This window comes from Nannobrachium achirus (genome assembly GCF_963921795.1).
Source record: "Nannobrachium achirus genome assembly, chromosome: 2".
In the NCBI taxonomy this organism is placed as follows: domain Eukaryota; kingdom Metazoa; phylum Chordata; class Actinopteri; order Myctophiformes; family Myctophidae; genus Nannobrachium; species Nannobrachium achirus.
In genome coordinates this window covers 55,800,491-55,821,094 of record NC_137811.1, presented here as the reverse complement: position 1 = coordinate 55,821,094, position 20,604 = coordinate 55,800,491, and the positions used below count along the sequence as shown (strand labels likewise).

Here is a 20,604-nt window from a genome sequence, read left to right as displayed (position 1 = left end):
TGTTCTAGACTTGCACCGCCTTGTATAGATGGTATCGAGGCCACAGAGCTCCGCCCCTATAGTGCGCTCAGCTGAACGCACTACTCTCCGCAGCGCGCTGCGGTCCTGTACGGTGGTGTTACCGTACCAGGCGGTGATGTTCCCAGTCAGTAAACTTTCAATGGTGGATGTGTAAAAGCTCTTCAGGATGCTTTGAGAGGATCGGAATCTCTTCAGCCGCCTCAGATGGTATAGTCTTTGTTGAGCTTTCTTCACCACAGTGTCCAGGTGGGTGGACCATGTCAGATCCTCGTCAATCTGGACACCGAGGTATTTAAATGACTTCACCCTCTCCACGGGGGTCCCGTCGATGATAAGAGGGGTGTAGTTCCGCACCTGCTTCCTCCCGAAGTCCACCAGCAGCTCCTTGGTCTTACCGACGTTAAGGTGGAGATTGTCTCTCTGACACCTCTGTGTCACACGCCTCACCTCGTCCAGATAGGCCGTCTCGTCGTTGTTGTGGACCAGGCCTATCACAACGGTGTCGTCGGCAAACTTGATGATGGTGTTGGAGTCTGCGGTGGCTACACAGTCGTGCGTGTACAAGGAGTACAGTAACGGTGACAGGACGCAGCCCTGGGGGGCCCCTGTGTTGAGGGTGAGGGAAAATGAAGTGTGCCGGCCCACCTTCACCACCTGAGGTCTTCCCGTCAAGAAGTCCAGGATCCACCTGCAGAGGGCATCTCCCATCCCCAGGCTCCTGAGCTTAGTGACGAGGGTGTGGGGGAGGATCGTATTAAATGCTGAACTGTAGTCAATGAACAGCAGTCTTGCATAGTTCAACACTTTCCCCTTGCTATTCTCCAGGTGGGAAAGGACAGTGTGTAATAAATGAGCAATAGCATCCTCAGTGGATCTGTTGGGCCGGTACGCAAATTGTAGAGGGTCCAGGGTGTTGGGTAGTGAGGAGCAGATGTGGGCCTTGACCAGCTTCTCAAAACATTTCATCACCACAGAGGTGAGTGCAACTGGGCGATAGTCGTTATGACCGGCTGGTCTTGGTTTTTTGGGTATGGGGATGATGGTGGATCTCTTAAAACATGTGGGGATAATACCCTGAGCAAGGGACAGATTGAATATAACTGTGAACGCCGGTGCCAGTTGGTCCGCGCAGGCCTTGAGAACCCGCCCTACAATCTCATCTGGTCCTGCAGCCTTCCTGGTGTTCACCTCCTTAAATGTCCTCCTGACATCATGTTCAGAGAGAACAGGTAGTCCAACTCCTCCGCTCGCTCCAGCTCCGCCCCTCTCCATCCCAGGTGTGCTGGCCACCTGGCCATGCCCGGTGTCAAAGCGTGCAAAAAAAGTGTTAAGGTTATCCACCAACTCTCTGTTTGCACCACCCGAGGAGGGGGGTGGGGCTTTGTAGTCAGTCATAGTTTTCAGTCCCTGCCACACACTTCTGAGGTCACCTTGTTGGAATTTGGACTCCACCTTCTCCCCATACTCCCTCTTTGCCTCCTTCACTGCTTTCCTAACGTTATATGATGCTGCCTTGTATTCATCCATATTGCCAGTCTCCAGTCCTAACTTGTATGCAGCCGTACGTTGTTTTAGGGCATTGCGGGTGTTTTTATTTATCCAGGGTTTTTGGTTTGAATAAATCTTAACTGTCAATTTGGGTACATGCAGTTCTGTGGCTGTACAGATTACATCAATCACATGCTCAGTAAGCACATTGATGTCGGTGTTAATATCAGCAGTGTAGTTCTTGAACGCACCCCACAGTGAGTCGTGTAGTGCTCGTCGCATGCTGTCCTCTGATTGGTCGGTCCACCGTCGTACCTCTCTCGTCACCGGGGGTTCCCTTCTGAGTTTGTTTACATACGATGGCCAGAGGAAAATAGCAGCATGGTCACTATTCCCCACAGAAGCGAGAGACTGGGCCCTGTATCCGCCTTTAAACGGAGTATAACAGTGATCCAGCGTCCTCGTTCCTCTGGTAGCACAGTCAATGTGTTGATACAGGTTAGGCATAACTTTCTTTAAGTTCGCTTTGTTAAAATCCCCAGCCACCACTAAAGCAGCTGTCGGATCTCTCGCTTGATAGCTGTTCAGTGCCTCGTATAGCACTGCGAGGGCAGTTCCAGTACATACCTCGGGTGGAATATACACCACCACAACCACCACGGATGTAAACTCGCGGACCAGAAAGTGAGGTCTACATTTTATTGCGAGGAATTCCACCTCGGGGGAGCAGAAGCGCTGCAGAACGGTGATGTTCCGGCTATCACACCAGCCCTCGTTCACCATGATGGCCACCCCGCCTTGGGTCTTCTTATTGGACTCCTCAAAAGTTCTGTCGGACCGGAAAACAGAGAGATTCTCCATCGGTTTTATAGCGTGGTCTTCTATGGATGGATTTAACCAAGTCTCACTCAGAAGAAGGATGTTACAGTTCCTTATGTCTCTCATCTGCGAAACGTAAGCGAAGATCATCCACCTTCTCTTCGTTTAGGGACTGGACATTGGCAAGCAGGATACTAGGCAGGGGAGGCTTGTGTACGCGAGCCCTCAGGGAGTGCTTCACTCCCCCGCGTTTGCCTCTAGATGTTCTCCTCTGTGTTTGTGGATCAGCTGTCCTCACGATCTCAGCCGGGAACGAGCGAAGCCAAACATCAGATGGACTCTGTATTAGGTGAGTTGATGATCTAATCTCAATGAGTGCCTGGGAACTGTATGTGATTATTCCCAGCGCTGTTTTTGTAAAGATGTCCACTGTTATCGCCCAGATTAAAAACAGATAGTAGCAACACCTCCAGGGGTGGTGGTGTTTCAGCCACTGGACGAGCTAGGGGCAAGCGGCTCAGTGCATCAGCATTAGCTAACATCTTTCCAGGTCTGTAATGTAGTTCATAACCATAAGCCCCCAACAACAGGCTCCATCTCAGCATACGTGGAGAAATCATCTGGGGCATGGGTTTGGAGTGATGCAGCAATCCCAACAATGGTTTGTGGTCAGTGTACATAGCAAATCTCCTTCCCAACAAGTATTGGCTGAACTTTTTCACTCCAAATACAATGGCCAGAGCCTCTTTGTCAATTTGGGCATAGTTGCGCTCTGTTGATGTGAGTGTTCTTGAGGCAAAACAGACAGGTGCTTCTCGGCCCTCAGAGTCTACATGACTCAGTAAAGCCCCCAGGCCATAGGGTGAGGCATCGCACACTAAAACCAATGGCTTGTTCTCATCATAATGAGCCAATACAGCTTCATCCTGCAGCAGCCCCTTAGCCTCGCTGTAAGCTCTGTCATGAATGGCAGTCCATTGCCATGCTGCATTGTGATCAAGCAGCCTGGGAAGTGGCTCTAAAGTCGTGGCCTTGTTGTCTAGGAAACAACTGTAGAAATTCAAAAGCCCCAAGAACGCCTGAAGTTCCACTTTTGACTTTGGGGTAGGGGCATTTCTCCAGTTGTTGGTATGCTTGTTTGAGATCTAAGGTGGTAAACACAGTCCCCCCTGCCAGTGTTGAAAACACCTCTGACGCAGTAGGCAAAGGATAGGATACACATCGGGTGCGACAGCTGTGTTCACGGTGCCCTTGTAATCTCCACAGATTCTTATGGTTCCATCTTTTTTTGAAATGGGCACAATGGGGGTGGCCCATTCGGAGCTCTTCACAGGATTGAGGACTCATTGCTCCACCAGCCGATCCAAAGCCTCATCCACTCTTTTACGCAAAGCAAAAGGCACAGGTCGCGTCTTGAAGAATTTTGGTGTTACAGCAGGGTCCACTTCAATGGACACAAGTGGCCCACGGCAGGCCTCTAATTCCCCAAACACCTCTTTATAATTTTCTATCCAAGGCAGGCTGGACTGTACTCTGTGTACTCCACACATCTTAATACCTAGGGCCTTGAACCAATCCCTGCCCAGGAGACTGATGCCCTGGCCCTCCACAACAAACAGCGGGAGCGTTCTTATGAATGCACAATATTCAACGCTCACAAAGATTTTGCCCAGTACCTGGAGCCTGGCCTGAGACCACTGACGTAGCACATTGTTGACCCGGTGAATTTTCGGAGGCTCCTCTGGCCAGAGCCTATTGTATGTTTCCTGACTTATCAGTGACTTTCCAGATCCAGAATCAACCTCCATGCATAATGGGGCCTTGTTTAACAGTACATTGGCCGTGAAAGGCTCTTGATCTTCAGACCGTGGTCCAGGCTGCATGCAGTTCACCATGTATTCATCATTGTTCTCCAGTGACATGGCATGTGTGTGCTGTTCTAGAATAGTGTTTGCAGCAGCTCCCTGTTGACTTTTCTTTATGCAGACCCGAGCAATATGGCCCTTTTTCTTACAGTAGTGGCAAACGGCTGAGATGAACTTGCATGTGGCAGGAAAATGCAGACCACCACAACGATAACATTTTCTCTCTGTGTCCGCTTCGACATGCCTCTCTTTACTCGCTGTGTGGCTTGTCTTGTGTACCTCCTCGAGGCCCTGTGGCTGACTCACTGACTCTGTGCGCAATTCACGTGCATTCTTCAAAGCAGCCTCTGCCACTAAAGCTTTCTGCTCAGCCATTTCAAATGTTAAGTCCTTTTCTGCTAACAGCTGCCTCTGTAGGGACTCATCTATAACTTTAAACAAGAGAATACCAGCACTCACGGAACAGTCATTTAAGGCACTTTTATTATGATTATGTTGGCGTGGCACGCCGCAGAGTTAACAACGTACGCGTTTCGGCGTATAGCCTTCCTCAGCGTTGTATAACAGTCACCGGAAAGTGTCACATTTTATAGAGTCCGCGGTAAAGACACTTCCCGTGTCTGTGTAGAAGCTCCTAACCTCAACCAACATATCTATAACCCCACAAACAATACGATCACGAAGCATACGTTTCAGTTGGTCTCCAAAATTACAGTGCACAGATAATTTTCTCAGCTCTGCAATGTAAGCGGTTATTGACTGTCCAGGCTTCTGCTTACAATTGTGGAAATGAAAGCTCTGCACAATCTCAGAAGGTGTTGGGCTAAAATGTTCATTCCGGGTTTTCAGCAGGTCAGCATAAGAGATTTCTTTAGGCTTGCGAGGGGCCACCAATGAGCGCAGAGTGGAATAGTAGCAGCCCCACATACACTGAGTAATATTGAACGCTTCTTTTCCTCCCCATCAATGTCATTAGCATCAAAAAAACATTCCAGTCTCTCTGAATACTCCACCCATGAGCTGTTATTATCACCTGAGAATTCTTCAATGCGTCCCAAGGAAGCCATTGTCTTTGTGCACTGCTCCAAAAAGATCCAAACTTCAAGGTCTTGACACTGTGTTCTCTCACTCCAGCCTTGTGCACCCCCAGCAGTTCCTCTTCAGCTAGCTAGTTAGCCTCCATGCAGTTGTCTGACTTGCTCTAGTCATAACAAAACAAAAAAACAGCGGGTTCATTCTTCTATCCGCACAGAGTAAAACAAATATCCGCCTCGTCGCCAGTATTATGTCTGTGGAGACCAAATAATCAGGCCAGCAGTAGGGTAGGTTAGTCTTTACTGTTCAGCTGCAAACATGACAACAGGAGCTGCATACATTCTCTGGCAGCAGAGCCACACTGGAATCAGACACACCCCCCTGCCCAGCACTTAAAGGAACAGAGACAACTTACACACATAGCAAGAAACAGTAACTATGATGGTTAATACACAACAATTTGTAATGTAAACGCTGAGTAAGTGAGTTCAGAGTCTCTCAGCAGTTTATTTATTTAATGCTTAAAGCCAGTGAAACAATTAATAAACATCGACCGATTCAAGCGGTGTGTGCATGTAATCAACATAAAATATGGTTCGTTACTCAACAAAACAAAGACGGCGTAAGGGTGATGGAAGCCTACTTTACTTAGTGGGAACACTCAGAAACCCCCACCTCACGTCTAAAATACACTTTAATACACTTTTTTACCAGAGAATAAACTTTTTCACCGGAGGTTTTAGTTACTCCACACCGCCCTCTACAGATCTTGTCAATAGAAATGTCCATTGACCACATTTTGCCTTCCAGTGAAATATTATGTTATCTGGATAAAAAAGTGTATTTTAGACGCGATGTTGGGAACTCTGAGTGTTCCCACTAAGTAAAGTAGGCTTTCAACTCCCCAAATCCGTCTTTGTTTTGGTGAGTAGCGAAACTGTATCTTTTATTTTCACTACAGACGAGTGAGCATGCCGCCTGTAATGCCAGCACAAGGACTCATGATGACATAGCGTTTTCAACATGCTGCTTCGATTTTCCACATTTTTACCGTGCGTCCGAGAGCGACTGAGATCACGATGTATACATAAAAAAATACATCCTTCCAGAATACTGTCTTCAGCAAACCGTTAACATTAGCGAGAGGAAGTTAGTTACTGTGTGTAGACTGTTAACAAGCAGATAGCACGCTGTATGGGCGTGCTGAAATACGAGACAATGCATTCCTTAGACCAATCGTGCTCCCGTGAAATCGCTATGCAAATCTAAAGAGCTCCATTCTCCGCCTCCTAAAACAGCAGTAAAACTCTCCCAAAGCAAGGCAACTTTGCTACACTAATGTTGCCATATACCGACCTTAACAAAGATATCTTATGAAATGAAAACCCTCTTCTTTATTTAAACTGTTAATATATACAAAAAACGAAAAACAAAGACAACTTTAAATCAATCTTATTTTCGCATTTTCAGACTTTTAAAATCGCCGACATTTGGACGTTTCCTCCAGCCTCAGTCACATATGTCGTATGTCTGTAGCCTTTTTCCTCAGCGTTTTGCCATAGCAAAATGTGTGTGTGTAGCATAGCCTGTAATCCTAGACTTAAATCCTAGTCTGAAGATGTTATGCAAGCACGACCACCGCTCACTTCACATTGGGTGTGATTTTTAGACACAATAAGCCCATTCCCAAGATGCACGGCAATCTTTCATGGGCAGATGTGACTTAGGCTATGGGGGCTAGTAAAGTGTTACTGTAGTAATAAAGAAATTAATACAGTATCTGGCCTATACTGCTGTTCGCAATTTGGTGTGAGGGGAGTTACTCACCTGAACTGAGTCAGTGGGTCCCTACACATGAAAAATCACAGAGGTGCTCGTCCACCATAGTGCCACGAATGGCGCAATGGCCAATCAAATATGGCCGCCATCGGCAATGATGAAAATCCAACTTTTCTGTTTCTGGTTGTATGCACATGTAATACCTCCATGTGGACTAATTGGGGTGTGGGGAATTCAATTCACCATTTTAGGTGATTTGGACCTTGAAAGGTAATATTCAAGGTCATTTTGCTATTCTGAAATCTGTGGCCATAACTTGGCCATTGTTAATAGTAAAAATCGCACCCGTGCGAAGTGAGCGGTGCAAAAATATTTAGGGACATATATGATATAATGTGGACTTTGATTTTCAAGCCTTTTGTTTAAATAATCATAAAAGTTTTTCCCTTTTAAATTGAAGATATTAAATAATATCTTTATCTTTTACTCCAGAATTGTATCATAAGGATATGATATCTTGTAGAGAACGGTACAAAAAAGGATTGAAAAGGAAAAGGGGAGAATGAAGTAAAAGATTTAAAATAAAGAAACAAAAAAGATAAAAATAAAGAAAATATATATAAATATATAGGAATAGATTTATTATTTATAGTTCTTTAGTTATTGTTATTAATAGGGTATCATGGTCTTTTGCTGTCAACACAAGAGTACTTGGTTGTACTTGTTCTTTGCTAACTGAGCTGTCAAAGACCGTCTTCGTGTCTTCTGTAATGTCCTTTGTAAATACTTGGTTGTACTTGGTCCGCCTTCCCCGATATTCAATGATCCTGGTCTTCTGGTCTTCTTGTTTTGTACTCTCTTCTCAGAGAGTCTAAAGAGAGCCTTTCTAATATTGGTATGTCTAGCTTTAGACAAATACCCAAGGATTCTCCTGGTTTTTTCTAACTCAGCTGTCAACAAGAGAGTACTTGGTTGTACTTGGTCCGCCTTCTCTGATATTCAATGATCCTTTAGACACAGACTCCTGGTCTCAGAGATTCAAAGATTTATTTGCTAACTGAGCTGTCAAAGACCGTCTTCGTGTCTTCTGTAATGTCCTTTGTAAATACTTGGTTGTACTTGGTCTGCCTTCTCGATATTCAATGATCCTTTAGACACAGACTCCTGGTCTTCTGGTCTTCTTGTTTTGTACTCTCTTCTCAGAGAGTTTAAAGAGAGTCTTTCTGATATTGGTATGTCTAGCTTTAGACAGATACCCAAGGATTCTCCTGTTTTTTTCTAACTCAGCTGTCAACAAGAGAGTACTTGGTTGTACCTGGTACGCCTTCTCTGATATTATATACAATTATAGCTTACAGTTTTCTTACAGTTTACTTGCACAATAATATTATACTACTTATTTTGTATAGATTAACATATTATATAACGTTTATTGTGATATCACAATAACGTCATCTCTCAGATGAAATGTAATTGGTTTAATACTAATATGTAGACTACATACGTAACCTACATACATCACAGTAGATGATATATAGGAAACATGATCAGACCTCCAACAACATGATCAGACCTCCAACAATTAAGAAGTGTCCATAATAGAGTTAAGGTAAGAGTTAGTGTTAGTGTCATAAGACAGTGTTGTTAAAGAGGTGGTGCCAATATGTTGTCTTGAGCTGGATATCTCTATAATACATGAGAACAAACCACACTTTTAGACAGGGCCCTGTGATTAAAGCGCTCTGTCTAAAAGTGTGGTTTGTTTTCATGTATTATAGATAATACATGACTCATACAATTGAGAAATTCAAAGAACGTCCTGACCTGACTCCTGTCCTGTCCGGGCAAGATGAGAGACCGATTGTACAAAATTCAACAGTAGTTGCAGATCCAAAGAAGAGAAAGAGGTGCCAATATGTTGTCTTGAGCTGGATATCTCTATAATACATGAGAACAAACCACACTTTTAGACAAGGCCCTGTGATTAAAGCGCTCTGTCTAAAAGTGTGGTTTGTTTTCATGTATTATAGATAATACATGACTCATACAATTGGGAAATTCAAAGAACGTCCTGACCTGACTCCTGTCCTGTCCGGGCAAGGAGAGACCGATTGTACAGAATTCAACAGTAGTTGCAGATCCAAAGAGGAGAAAGAGGTTCTACTGTTAGCACCGCTCAAATGATTTTTTATGACGTAATTTAGGCGGCCTAAACGCGTTCTAAGTCAGAGTTAACCAATCGGGTGCCTATGTGACTATGACATCATGGACAGATCAACAGAATCGAAGTGTTTCATTGGTCTAGCGGACTCATGTCATCATAATTTGTGATATCATTTGTGACATCATTTTTTCTGGGCGGTCTATAGGAGCGGTTAGCACCGCTCAAAAACAGGTGCTGTAGGTCTAAATCAACTAATTCTGACATGTGTAGGCCTAATTCATTTCTTATATTGTTTTGACCATAAAGGATCATCTTGTCTTTGAAATATCAATGTCAAGGCCATTTTCAACAAACATTTTGTTCTTTACTAGCACTTTTATTGTATTTTTTCATAATAGTTTGTTTTGTTTATGACAAAATACATACTAGTGAGAAATACAAGAAGTAAAAATCCCCATTTAACTTTAAAGGGGGACTCTAAATGGGTGATTAAATGAGCAAATAATAAATAAATTGGTCCATTGGTCCATAACAAAATATGATGCACAGAACTCCATCAGCAAGGCAGCCATAACGTTGAGTGTCACGCTTCAGACATGGCAGGGGTGTCCTAAAGCCAAAGTGTTCCTTCCATCCATCAGGGCTTGACATTGACTTTTTGAGGCACTTGTCCTTTGGACAAGTACATTTCCCTTTCACTTGTCCGGGCACAAAAGTTCACTTTTGGATAAACAAATTACATTTCTTTCTTTAATGCATGCATAGAAGAATGAATAACAAAAGGACTGCTAATGACCCTCCTTGCTCCCTCCACTCCACAGTATGGGCAGTCCATAGTCTGCATACAGCACAAAGGACAAGCCTTAATGTCATGACCTGATCCATGTTCTATTGGTTCTAGTCTTTCCTCCAGGTTCCTTGGCTGTTGCAAGCAGGTGGCAAGAAATGCACTAGAAAGGTGCCTCATTCATTTACAGGCTAGACCAGTGGTTCTCAAACTTTGTCATGTCAAGGACCCCCAAAATGATGTATTTGGCCACTGACCTTCCATCTCAAAAATATGTTTTTCCAGGGACCCCCAGAAGCAAAGATTTTAGTTAAAATGTTCTCTCTGAATTTGGGTCTTGCCAAATGTGGCACAGCGTAAGTATACACTGACTACCTCCAGGCTATTACTATTCCCAAATATGGAGATGGCCTGATGTCACAGTAGCCTACATCATTGATGACATCACATGTACGTATTATAAATGTATATAAGAGGTTGAGGACTTGGTCATTTGTCATTCATCATTCAGGCATCTATGGTATAGTAAGAAGACTGTTGTACTACAACCATTTAATCTCAGGGAATAAGACTACAGAAGGAAGGAAGGAAGGAAGGAAGGAAGGAAGGAAGGATGGATGGAAGGAAGGAAGGAAGGAAGGAAGGAAGGAAGGAAGGACGGACGGACGGACGGAAAGGAGGGATCCAAGGGCCCAGGGAAGGAAAAATGAAGCGATATTTTTGTAAAAGACGCTGGTCCTTGGTGCTGCTGCTGAGCAGCGCTCTATTCACCTTTGGCTGTGTCTTTTAAGATGGGGGCCGAAATACAGTCAGCCGACCCCCGAGGAAACACCTCCGCTGAGGCCACCACCGGCTTCGACCCCCGAGGAAACACCTCCGCTGAGGCCACCACCGGCTTCGACCCCCGAGGAAACACCTCCGCTGAGACCACCACCGAACCGGCCCTTGAAGCAACCAAACATTGTGACTGACCCGCGGCGTACTGACGTGGAACTGACAACACCGTGGCTCGCTCCGATTGTATGGGACGGGACTTTTGACCCAGCGCTGTTAGACGCCATATATGGACCGCGCAACATCACCGTCGCCGTCACACTTTTCGCCTATGGAAAGTACACACGATTCCTGAGGGACTTTCTTGAGACAGCTGAACGCAACTTCCTACTTGGCTATAATATTCGCTACTACATCTTCACAGACCAGCCCGACGAGGTGCCTTCTCTGGAGCTGGGCCACGGCCGACAGCTGTTCGTCAAGGCTGTGGAGGGCAAAGACAAATGGCAGGACATCTCAGCTGGCCGAATGAGATATATCGAATCTTTGATACAAGACGAGCTTCTCGGCCACGCCGACTACATCTTTTCTTTTGACGTCGACATGAAATTCCATGCTCACGTTGGAGCCGAGATCCTGGGCCAACTCGTCGCAGGGATACACCCATGGTTCTTCACTGTGCAGCGCAGCAAGTATACTTACGAACGCAGGCCAGCGTCGAAGGCGTATATGGCCCCTGATGAAGGAGATTATTATTTTCAGGCATGTTTATTTGGTGGGGAATTGGCCTACGTTCATCATCTGGTTTCGACATGTGGACGCAATATTGAGCTTGACACCCAGCAAGGAATTGAAGCAATATGGCAGGATGAATCTCATTTTAACAAATACCTTTTCCTGTATAAACCCACCAAGATCTTGTCGCCTGAGTATTTGTGGGACGACCTTAAGCCAGTGATGAAAATCAAACGATTCTCTTCGGTCGTTAAGGATTACGCCGAAGTACGGCCCAATTAGGCCTAGCAAGCTGCAACGAGTTGTCGTCAAGGGGGGTTGTTGCTAGGATCTGCTAGCCGCAAAGAGAACACACACCAGACGCGCGTGAAGTGCGGCAAGCTGCCGCATGCCGCATCCATTTCCCCTGGTGGGGAAACCACGTGGCAAAATAGAACAGCAGCGTATCGCACGGTAGGCACATGCCGCCGGTGTGGGTTGGTTCATTGAAAATAATGAGGGCGTATGTTTTGACGCACTGTGTACGTTGTGTGTTTCCCTATAGACATCTTGGCGCCAGAGCCGTGCAGCCCATACAGGCAAACGAGGCTGCCGCCTGGGGGCCTCATGAGATTTTTTTCTTTTTTTCCCCCCTTTTATCTTTAACATACGGTACCCTGCTGAAAAAAAAAACAGAAAAAAAGGCCAGATCCGGCTTGAATAGGCCAGACCAGGGTGCACAGGACTGCACCAGACTCCACCAGGCTGCTCGAGAGGGACCTATCATAGCCGGCGGCCCGTAAACGCATAGTATGCAGTCTGCGTGAGGCCCCGCCGACCAAAAAGCCCCCCACCGCCCCCTCCTCTGCAGAAAAGAACTAGTGCTGCACGGTTAATCGTTTTCAAACCGAAATCGCGATGTAAAATTTCGCGATTAGCGAATCGCAAAGGCCGATTGGAGATGTTTTAATTTTAGAAATCCCTTCATAATTGACTAAGCAATGATCAAATCAAACTGTGGTGACTTTCTTTGCATCCGCGCATTGCCACACCGCTGAAAGTGAATGTGATGTTTTGGCACAGACGGTGGCTCCGGCCATAGCCGTGGGAACTAGGGATGCTGCAGGTGCTCCAGCACCCCTATGGGGAAGTTTTAATTTTTTATTTAAATAAGAAAAGAACAAATCAAACATAGCAAAAATACGTTGCCTGTTGTTGTCGTTTGTTATTTATTCATTTATATATTTTTTGGGGGGGAGGCGGAGGATTTCGTGCTGTATGTATATTTACAAATTATATAGCCTACTATAATATGTTTCAGATCATCGCCTTGGCATAGCCTACATCTATGCTTATCTAGGGGTATTTGTCCAGTCCTTAGTTAAGTTAGGCTATTTGATGCTACATTGTATGACGATTCTGCAATTTGGCCTATTTATATATAAAAAAAAAACAGAATTAAACCCATTATAAAATGGAAAAAAAACGATAAAAAAAATATTAATATTTTTTCGCCTTCAGGAAGGCCCCATAGCAGAATCATGCTTAGGGCCCCCGTGGGCCCAGAACCGGCTCTGTGCTGATGCCATGTATTTTTTAACTTTGCGGTATGCGACAACTACTATGGTAACATCAACTTTGTTGTCATCTGTATCTATCGATATATCGCCCTTTACGGGAGGAATATGTCAGTCCATCGTCTCATTACTCCGACCAGGGGCGGCCTTTGGAATCTGGAGGCCCGTTTCAAGAGCTATTGAGCGTAGCCACCTGATACTTCTGACATCAAAATGGTGTCACAAATGAATTGTCCTTTTATGCCCATATATTGAGATCCCTGATGTCATCAATATTAAGCCCATGTGCTCATCCCAGCTCATCCATTTTTGGGGGAACATATGGCCACATTTTGGCCAACTTAAACAACTAACCGCAACCGACGTGAGTCACACTTGCAAATGAATTCTGTCCTTGTCTCTTTTATGTCCATATGGAGATCCCTGTAATCAATATTAAGCCCATATCTGGGAATGCCCATATATGGACATACATACTGTATTGTGTCAGTCTCATGTGGTCTATGAGACGCTGACTTCTGCTGCTCTGTCCCACTGACAGGCTGAACGTGCAGGCAGCAGACATCAGAGACATTCTTGCAGCCAGCTGCAAGGAGCTGTTAATTAGAGGCGAGAGCTCCCGATTCCTCTTTCCTAGAAAAAACACAGTTGGAAAAGGAGAGAATGACTTAGTTCTGTCCTTCACAATGAGCAATCCTACTGTTTGAATGCCGTACACACTTGGAGGTGTAGAAGAGGTAGAAAAACATTGATTTAATGACATTATAAAATCATCTCCTCCTGTCTTAACCATAGTTATAATAAGAATAGAGAGGACACCGGATATTCCCGCCCGTCCACTTGCATTGAGTTGCTCACCTAGCGCATGAAGCGCTCTATTTTGCTTCTGTGACGCATTTTGCGTCATAGTTTGTGTTCATGGACGCGCTGGGGCTCTAATTCATGAACGAGCACTTCCGGTATGAACGCACGTCAATACAAAGAAGCCTAGATGCGCGTTCATGAGGTTCCTGAATAGAAGCCCCAACTGCAGTACCTCAAACGGCCACCATGTCCATTTTGTTTCAGGGCGCCCCCAGGGTTCTGGGGGCTTGGTCTTAACATACACCCAACACTGTGGGTGTGGCTAACTTCAGCTGGGTCACCACCCACCTGACAACTCTTTCTGCACACTTTTTTAAAAGTATTATGATCATAGTATTATATCCATAATACCTGATCAATCATGGCACCCCATCTTTGTTTTCTTAACTATTAATTTTCACTTACTCTTGGAGTGAAAGCAATAGTGTGTTTTCTGATGAGTTTTTGTTCTAGTGTCTCTGGGTACACATGTTTGTGTAATATTCTGCCTCTTCGCCAGTGCATACTTGTAATACTTCTCAAGGTATTACTAGTCAAATAAAGGTTATATATTGTTGCTAGACTGTTGCCTCAAACATGTCCATAGGCATAATGGAAACCAGACTTGAGGCCTGTCCATCAGTGGCTTGCTTACTGTATATAGCCTAGGACTCAGCCCAAGTTTGGATATCCCAGTGAGCATTCATGGATCAATATTGAGGAAATTGAAGTTCCATCATAACACCCAGGCGCCGACTAGACAAGGCCATCCCTCAAAACTCAGCATCCGAAGCAGAAGGAGAATTGTCAGGGAACCCACAGGGAGGCAAACACGAGGAGTCCAGTGGCTGAGAGTGGAGTAATGCCGCACCAGTCAACCATAACAAGAACTACGAATATAAAATTGGACCATAGGGAGGTAAAAAATAAAAATAAAAGAAAAATAAATTGTATCTGGAGTTTGCCAGAAAGCATGAAAAGTGACCCAGCTAAGATGTGGAGAAAGGTGTTCAAAGTGCTGTGACAGGAGCCTGATACTGGGGAGATGCTTTTCCTCTCCAGGGATAAAAGTATCTTGATATGATAGAATGAAGAATGGATGGACTTGAGCAAATGGCATATTTTCCCACACAATGACAGTGTATCAATCAATCAGCTGTCTTCTCTCTCTCTCTCTCTCTCTCTCTCTCTCTCTCTCTCTCTCTCTCTCTCTCTCTCTCTCTCTCTCTCTCGCACGCACGCACGCACGCACGCACGCACGCACACACACACACACACACACACACACACACACACACACACACACACACACACACACACACACACACACACACACATACACCGCATAGTTCGATTTAAACTTCGAAGTCAGAAAGTCATAAAAATATGGAAAGTCATAAAAATGGTCATTGAGGGTAGGCAAGTGCTACGGTAAGTGTTATATGGGCTACGGTGGAGTCTGAAGAGGTGAGTTTTCAGACCAAGGCAGAAGCTAGGGAGTGAGTCTGCAGTTCTAATTGCAGTGGGTTTATTCCACAGTTTGGGGTCAGGCGGGTCGAAAAGTCTAGGAGGAGTGGATCGTTGTCCAGGGGGTTTTCAGCTTCTGTCATGGTTTGGGTTTGTGGTACCCCTCTGGTGGCCATTGGACATTGTTTTGGTCTTGCATTTGTGTTTTGTTTTCCCTGCCTCCTTATTACCTACAACACCATTCTTAACCACCACACCTGAGTTTTGTTGATTGCCTTGATTTGTGTGTATTAAACCCTGTGTTTCATTCAGTTGCCGAGTTCTTGAGAGTACATTACAGGTAAAAAAAACATTTGCTTTAAAGGTTCACTCGGTATAGTGTTTGACATGACGGTACGCTGTAGCTGATGGGAGCGTGTCGCTGTTACGACAACGACATGTCATCTTTTTGACACCCGACTCTAACCCTCACCCTAACCCTAACCTCCGTGGAGTGAGTCGCTAACCCTCTGGTCGAAATGATGGTCGTTCGAAAGAGCGCGATTTTCCCGTAGCTGATAGCCTTTCTGAATTCTGAATTAGAACAGTGGTTTATTTTTTGGCCTCTGCTATCTTCTGTGCTTTTTGGATTTGAGTTTTTGTGCTTCAGTCAATAAACTTGGATTTTCTTCTGCATCTGAGCTTCCACCTCTTTTTGTATTTTTGAGGGTTCCCAACCGTATAACAGCTTCCCTGTGTTAGCTGATCTGAGTTAACGGGTGGGGTTGTAGGGTTTGATTAGACTTTGGAGGTGCCATACCTTTTGCCCCGTTTAGACCCTTGGCCAAGTTTTACCGCGAAGTCGAGTTTACCTCCAGCCTTGCTTGACTTGCTGCAGACCTTTTCAATTCAAGTCACACAGCATGATCCTTTTCAATTGGGCCAATATAGACGATTTCACCAGAGGTGGCCAGTGTCGTGAAGAGCTGATTTAGGCAAAAATATCATTAGTGTGGTTGCCTGTTGCATTGCCCTAACAGCGCAACCAGACTATAGTACTTGTCTGCTTTCTTTCCATCTTTACGGATAAACTTAATTTTTTATTTTGTATATACTGTTTGTTTAGACTTACTGTTTTCTTTTTTGTTTTTCTTTACATATCTACTGCATAGTACTGTGTTCTATTTGTCTGTCATTCAATGTTATATGAGATACTTAAATGGTTTCCAGTGGAAATAAGCTTAGTCTTTTCATGGATCTCCTTTTAGTAGACCTTGTACCAGTGAACTGTACCGTCATGAAACTGTACCTTTTCCTATGCAAACTTCTAATAAAGTCTTCAATCAATCAATCAATCAAAAGACGTGCTACCCCTCCCAGTTTTGGTGGCACGCACTTGGGCTTCATCGACCGGCTTCATCGTCTGCTCGCATTTTTCTAAGAGATACGTTATTTATTTAATATTTTCTTTGTTTAATTTATATTAATTGTCTCCACCAGCCGAAGGGGGAGAGTATGTTTTCGCCCCTGTCCGTGTGTGTGTGCGTCCGTCCGTGCGTCCGTCCGTCCGTCCTCCGAGTTTGTGTACAGCTAATCTCCATGTATATGTGTGTGCCAAAATGAGCACACACACTCCCTGGATGCCAATTCAGAACCTCTGCCCCACATTTTTCAAATGGCCCTGTTCTAGCGCCACCATGAGGCCGATGTTTGCAAAACACATTTCTGTACACTACTCCTACAGATTTTGTCCAAAAATCACGCAAATCGGTAGACAGCATCTCTACAGTCATGTGGTCGACACGGATCTGTCTGATTGTCCATATTCCATCCTGATTGGCTGATATTGGCTTTCAAAGTTTGTAAGATTGGTCCATTTTGGACAAAATGCCTCAAATCACAGTGCAATTATCACGCACACAGGTTCACATTAGGCCGAGGATTTTTGAAATCAGCCTCATGATGGCGCTATAACAGGCCGATTCGTGGTTTTACCTATAACTCCACCGATCAGTTTCAAACTTTGTAAGCGCACTCCCTATAGGCCAAGGAAAAACCCTTTTTGTACACATTCTTGGATATTACTCCTTCAGATTTTACCCAAAATGAACACAAATCAGTACACAGTATCTCTACAGTCATATGATCCAGACGGATCTGTCCTGTATTCAATATTCCATCCTGATTGGCTAAGATTGGCCAAATCTTAGCCAAACTTTGCAGGATTGATCCGTTTCAAACAAAATGCCTCAAATCAAACACAGTGTGCAATTGTAATGAAATTGTGCACGTACATTCGCAAAAGGCCAAGGAAGAAATTACATTAGAAAATGTTCAAATCAGCCTCATGGTGGTGCCATGAAAGGCCTAAGATTGGTGAAGAACACATGCCACCCTTTTTACATTGGCCTATTATACCACCACCAGGACGCGTGGCTGGTGGAGACCTGTGCTCGGAAGAGCACTTCTAGTTTATTTGTGAATTCATTTTCTACATTGACTTAAATGGGAAAATGCAAAGATTAAACTTTCCCCAAATATGGAGATGACTGACATCACAGATGCCTGACATCATAGACCACATGAGACTGATGCAATATGTCTATATATGGCATTCCAAGATAAGGGCTTAATATTGATGACATCATCAATATTACATGACATTGAATGATCTCCATATGAGCTTAAAATGGACAAGGACTGACAGTTATAGACATCTCCATACATGGGTATAAACGGGACAAGGGCGGATACGGAGATCTCCATATATGGACAGCATGCATATATTGTACTTGTGACGTCAGGATGCCGTATAATGGGCACAAAATCACACACAGTGTGAAGTGAGTGGTGCTATTTATGAGTTAATTTCTTTAAGTGTCCCACGAGGCTCGGCCAATGTGACCCTGGACATACGTACAAACAGACGCGGGACAAACAGACAAAGCCAGATGTAGGAGCGGTTAGCACAGCTCAAATAGGGACAAGGACTGACAGATAGTGTGTGTGTGTGTGTGTGTGTGTGTGTGTGTGTGTGTGTGTGTGTGTGTGTGTGTTTGTGTGTGTGTGTGTGTGTGTGTGTGTGTGTGTGTGTGTGCGTGCGTGTGTGCGTGTGTGCGTGTGCTTGAGTGTGTGAGATCAGTGACAGAGAATGTGGGAAGATGGAGGGAAATGAGAGCAGATTTACTCTCGAAGACGGGAAAAAGGCAGCTGGCATTACAGGCCGTCATCATTCTCAGAGCGTAAACAACCCCCGGTAAATCGGCATCCATTTGAGGAATATGAGAAAACAGCAGTTCCCATGTGCCAGCAGGGGTAGTAAACATATTGGTTTAGTGAGTGAATTTATACAAGCTCACAGCTTGTCAAGGAGAGTGGCGTTTGTTGGTCCAGGCCCTCTGCTGTGTGGAACGGTGCCTCATATAGAGGAAGTGTGTTGACAGGAGTCTTAAGGGCTTCAGGGCCACCGCAACACATTGCCAAAACACTCCTTATGAAGCACGCTGCTCAATCTGCTGGGAGTGTGCATGTGCATGTGCATGTGCATGTGCATGTGCATGTGTGCATGAAATTATCGGCTCCAAAATATACATAAGACTCCCTAATCGGGAGATAAGCCACCGTCAGGACGGCAACCTCATGGTGGCGCTAGAAGAGGGGCATGTGAGAAATGAGGGGTGGAGGTTGTGGTTTGCCAGCCAAGAAGTGTGTGTGTGTGTGTGCAAAGTTTGGCATGGATAGGGGCAACGGTGCCGGAGGTAAGAGTAGGGCAAAAGTGTGACGTCAACCTGACGTGTCGGACAGACTGACGGACTGATGGACAGCCGGTGGAGCTTTTCATAGTAACTTGCGACCAATTAACAAAAGTTAAAGTATACTCATTGTGCAGAATGTCCCATTTAACACGTTCAAAATGTGTTAAAAATAGACAATCAAAATGCGTCGGGATGCAACGGATTGTGAGCTTGTAGATCTGTTATTTTCAAATAGTCTAAATATATATTATATAGGGCTGAAGTGGTTAGTGTGTTTTGTAATAATATTATTTATCTACAAAGTAACTAGTAACTAAAGTTTATTGTCATACCTCCAGACAAGGTCCCCCTATGGGATAACAGCGCCATCTGGCGGTGCAACAGAGTAAAACTCATCTACTCCCGTACGAAAATTGTCATTTGTCGGAAGGGCTGTCAATCACAAAACGAGGGCACCGCCCCCGAGTGTATATAAGCCCCCTGGGCTATCACAACTTCCTCTTTCCGCACCTCTGCCATTGCAACTAGAGTGTCGCGAACTCAGCCATATAGTAATTAATTCTGTAAAGTATAGCCTATAGCGACGGCTAGGAAGTCGGCCACTGGCCTTTATAGAATCTCTCCTGTACGTTTCTCTTCTATCTTCTCTCTACAGTTCGTGGTTTTCTCTTCTTTTGTCTTTGAGTCTTTACCTTCTTCTCTGTACGTTCTGCCACGTGTTTCCCTCAGGAGGACTCATCGCCAATGAAGACACTCACCCGTTCTGCATTGTCTGCATGGGGGTAGGACACGCCTTGGCTTCTCTGTCCCCTCCGGCCCCGGCCACGGGTGTGAACTGTGCTGAATGCCTCCAGTACGACGTTCCAGCCCTCGAGGCCCGCTGTGAGATCGCTGCCGCAGGCTACGGCCTTCACACCACGGTCTCCGCCGGATCCCTCCCAGACACCTCTCCTCGTGTGCCGGACAGCGCTGTACGCCACAGCGCTGCTTCTCGCCACGTGGTTAGGCCTCCAGCGGCCTCGCCCTCAGCTAGCTTCGGTAGCCCCGATGCTAGTGGGCCTGCTACTGCTGCTACCCCTGCTGTTTCTCCGACTGGCTCGGCTGGTGCCGTGCCCAAGAAGAGAACTTGCAAGACCGCCCACGTTGCTCCACCGCCAGCTGCAACCTTGGCCGTCCCCTTCAAGGAATTCCACCCGCTAGTCGTCGGTGACATTCCCCTCTCCTTCTCCGCCCCCCTAGCCCCCGTCTCCTGGCATGCTAGCGACGGTGACGAACCGGAGCCAGAGGACTACGACATGTCCGAGGTGGACTCGGAGGGTGAGTACTCGGACGAGTCCACGCTTCCCTCCGGTCAGGGCGGAGGCGCGGCCGGGTCGGTTCCTCACGCCGAGGTTCCTATCTCCGCCGCGTCCTCCCCAGCCCCTTCTGCCTCTCTCCCCCCTTCCATGCCGGCTGGGGCGAGAGGGGCAGCGGCACAAGACCCAGACTCTATCCCCATGGACGAGCTCTCGGTGCTGGAACGTGCTACCATCCGTTG

The 20,604-nt window shown here is 45.5% G+C and overlaps 1 protein-coding gene across 1 annotated transcript; it reads left to right on the top strand.

Moving 5' to 3' along the window:
- Positions 1–2,428: 2,428 nt before the first annotated feature.
- LOC308299028 (histo-blood group ABO system transferase 2-like) lies at positions 2,429–12,077 on the top strand (the record flags this gene model as incomplete). Its single annotated transcript, XM_080742750.1, has 3 exons — positions 2,429–2,463; positions 10,750–11,734; positions 12,012–12,077. The coding sequence occupies 3 exons, from the start codon at positions 2,429–2,431 to the stop codon at positions 12,075–12,077; spliced, it is 1,086 nt and encodes a 361-aa protein (XP_080598876.1).
- Positions 12,078–20,604: the final 8,527 nt, after the last annotated feature.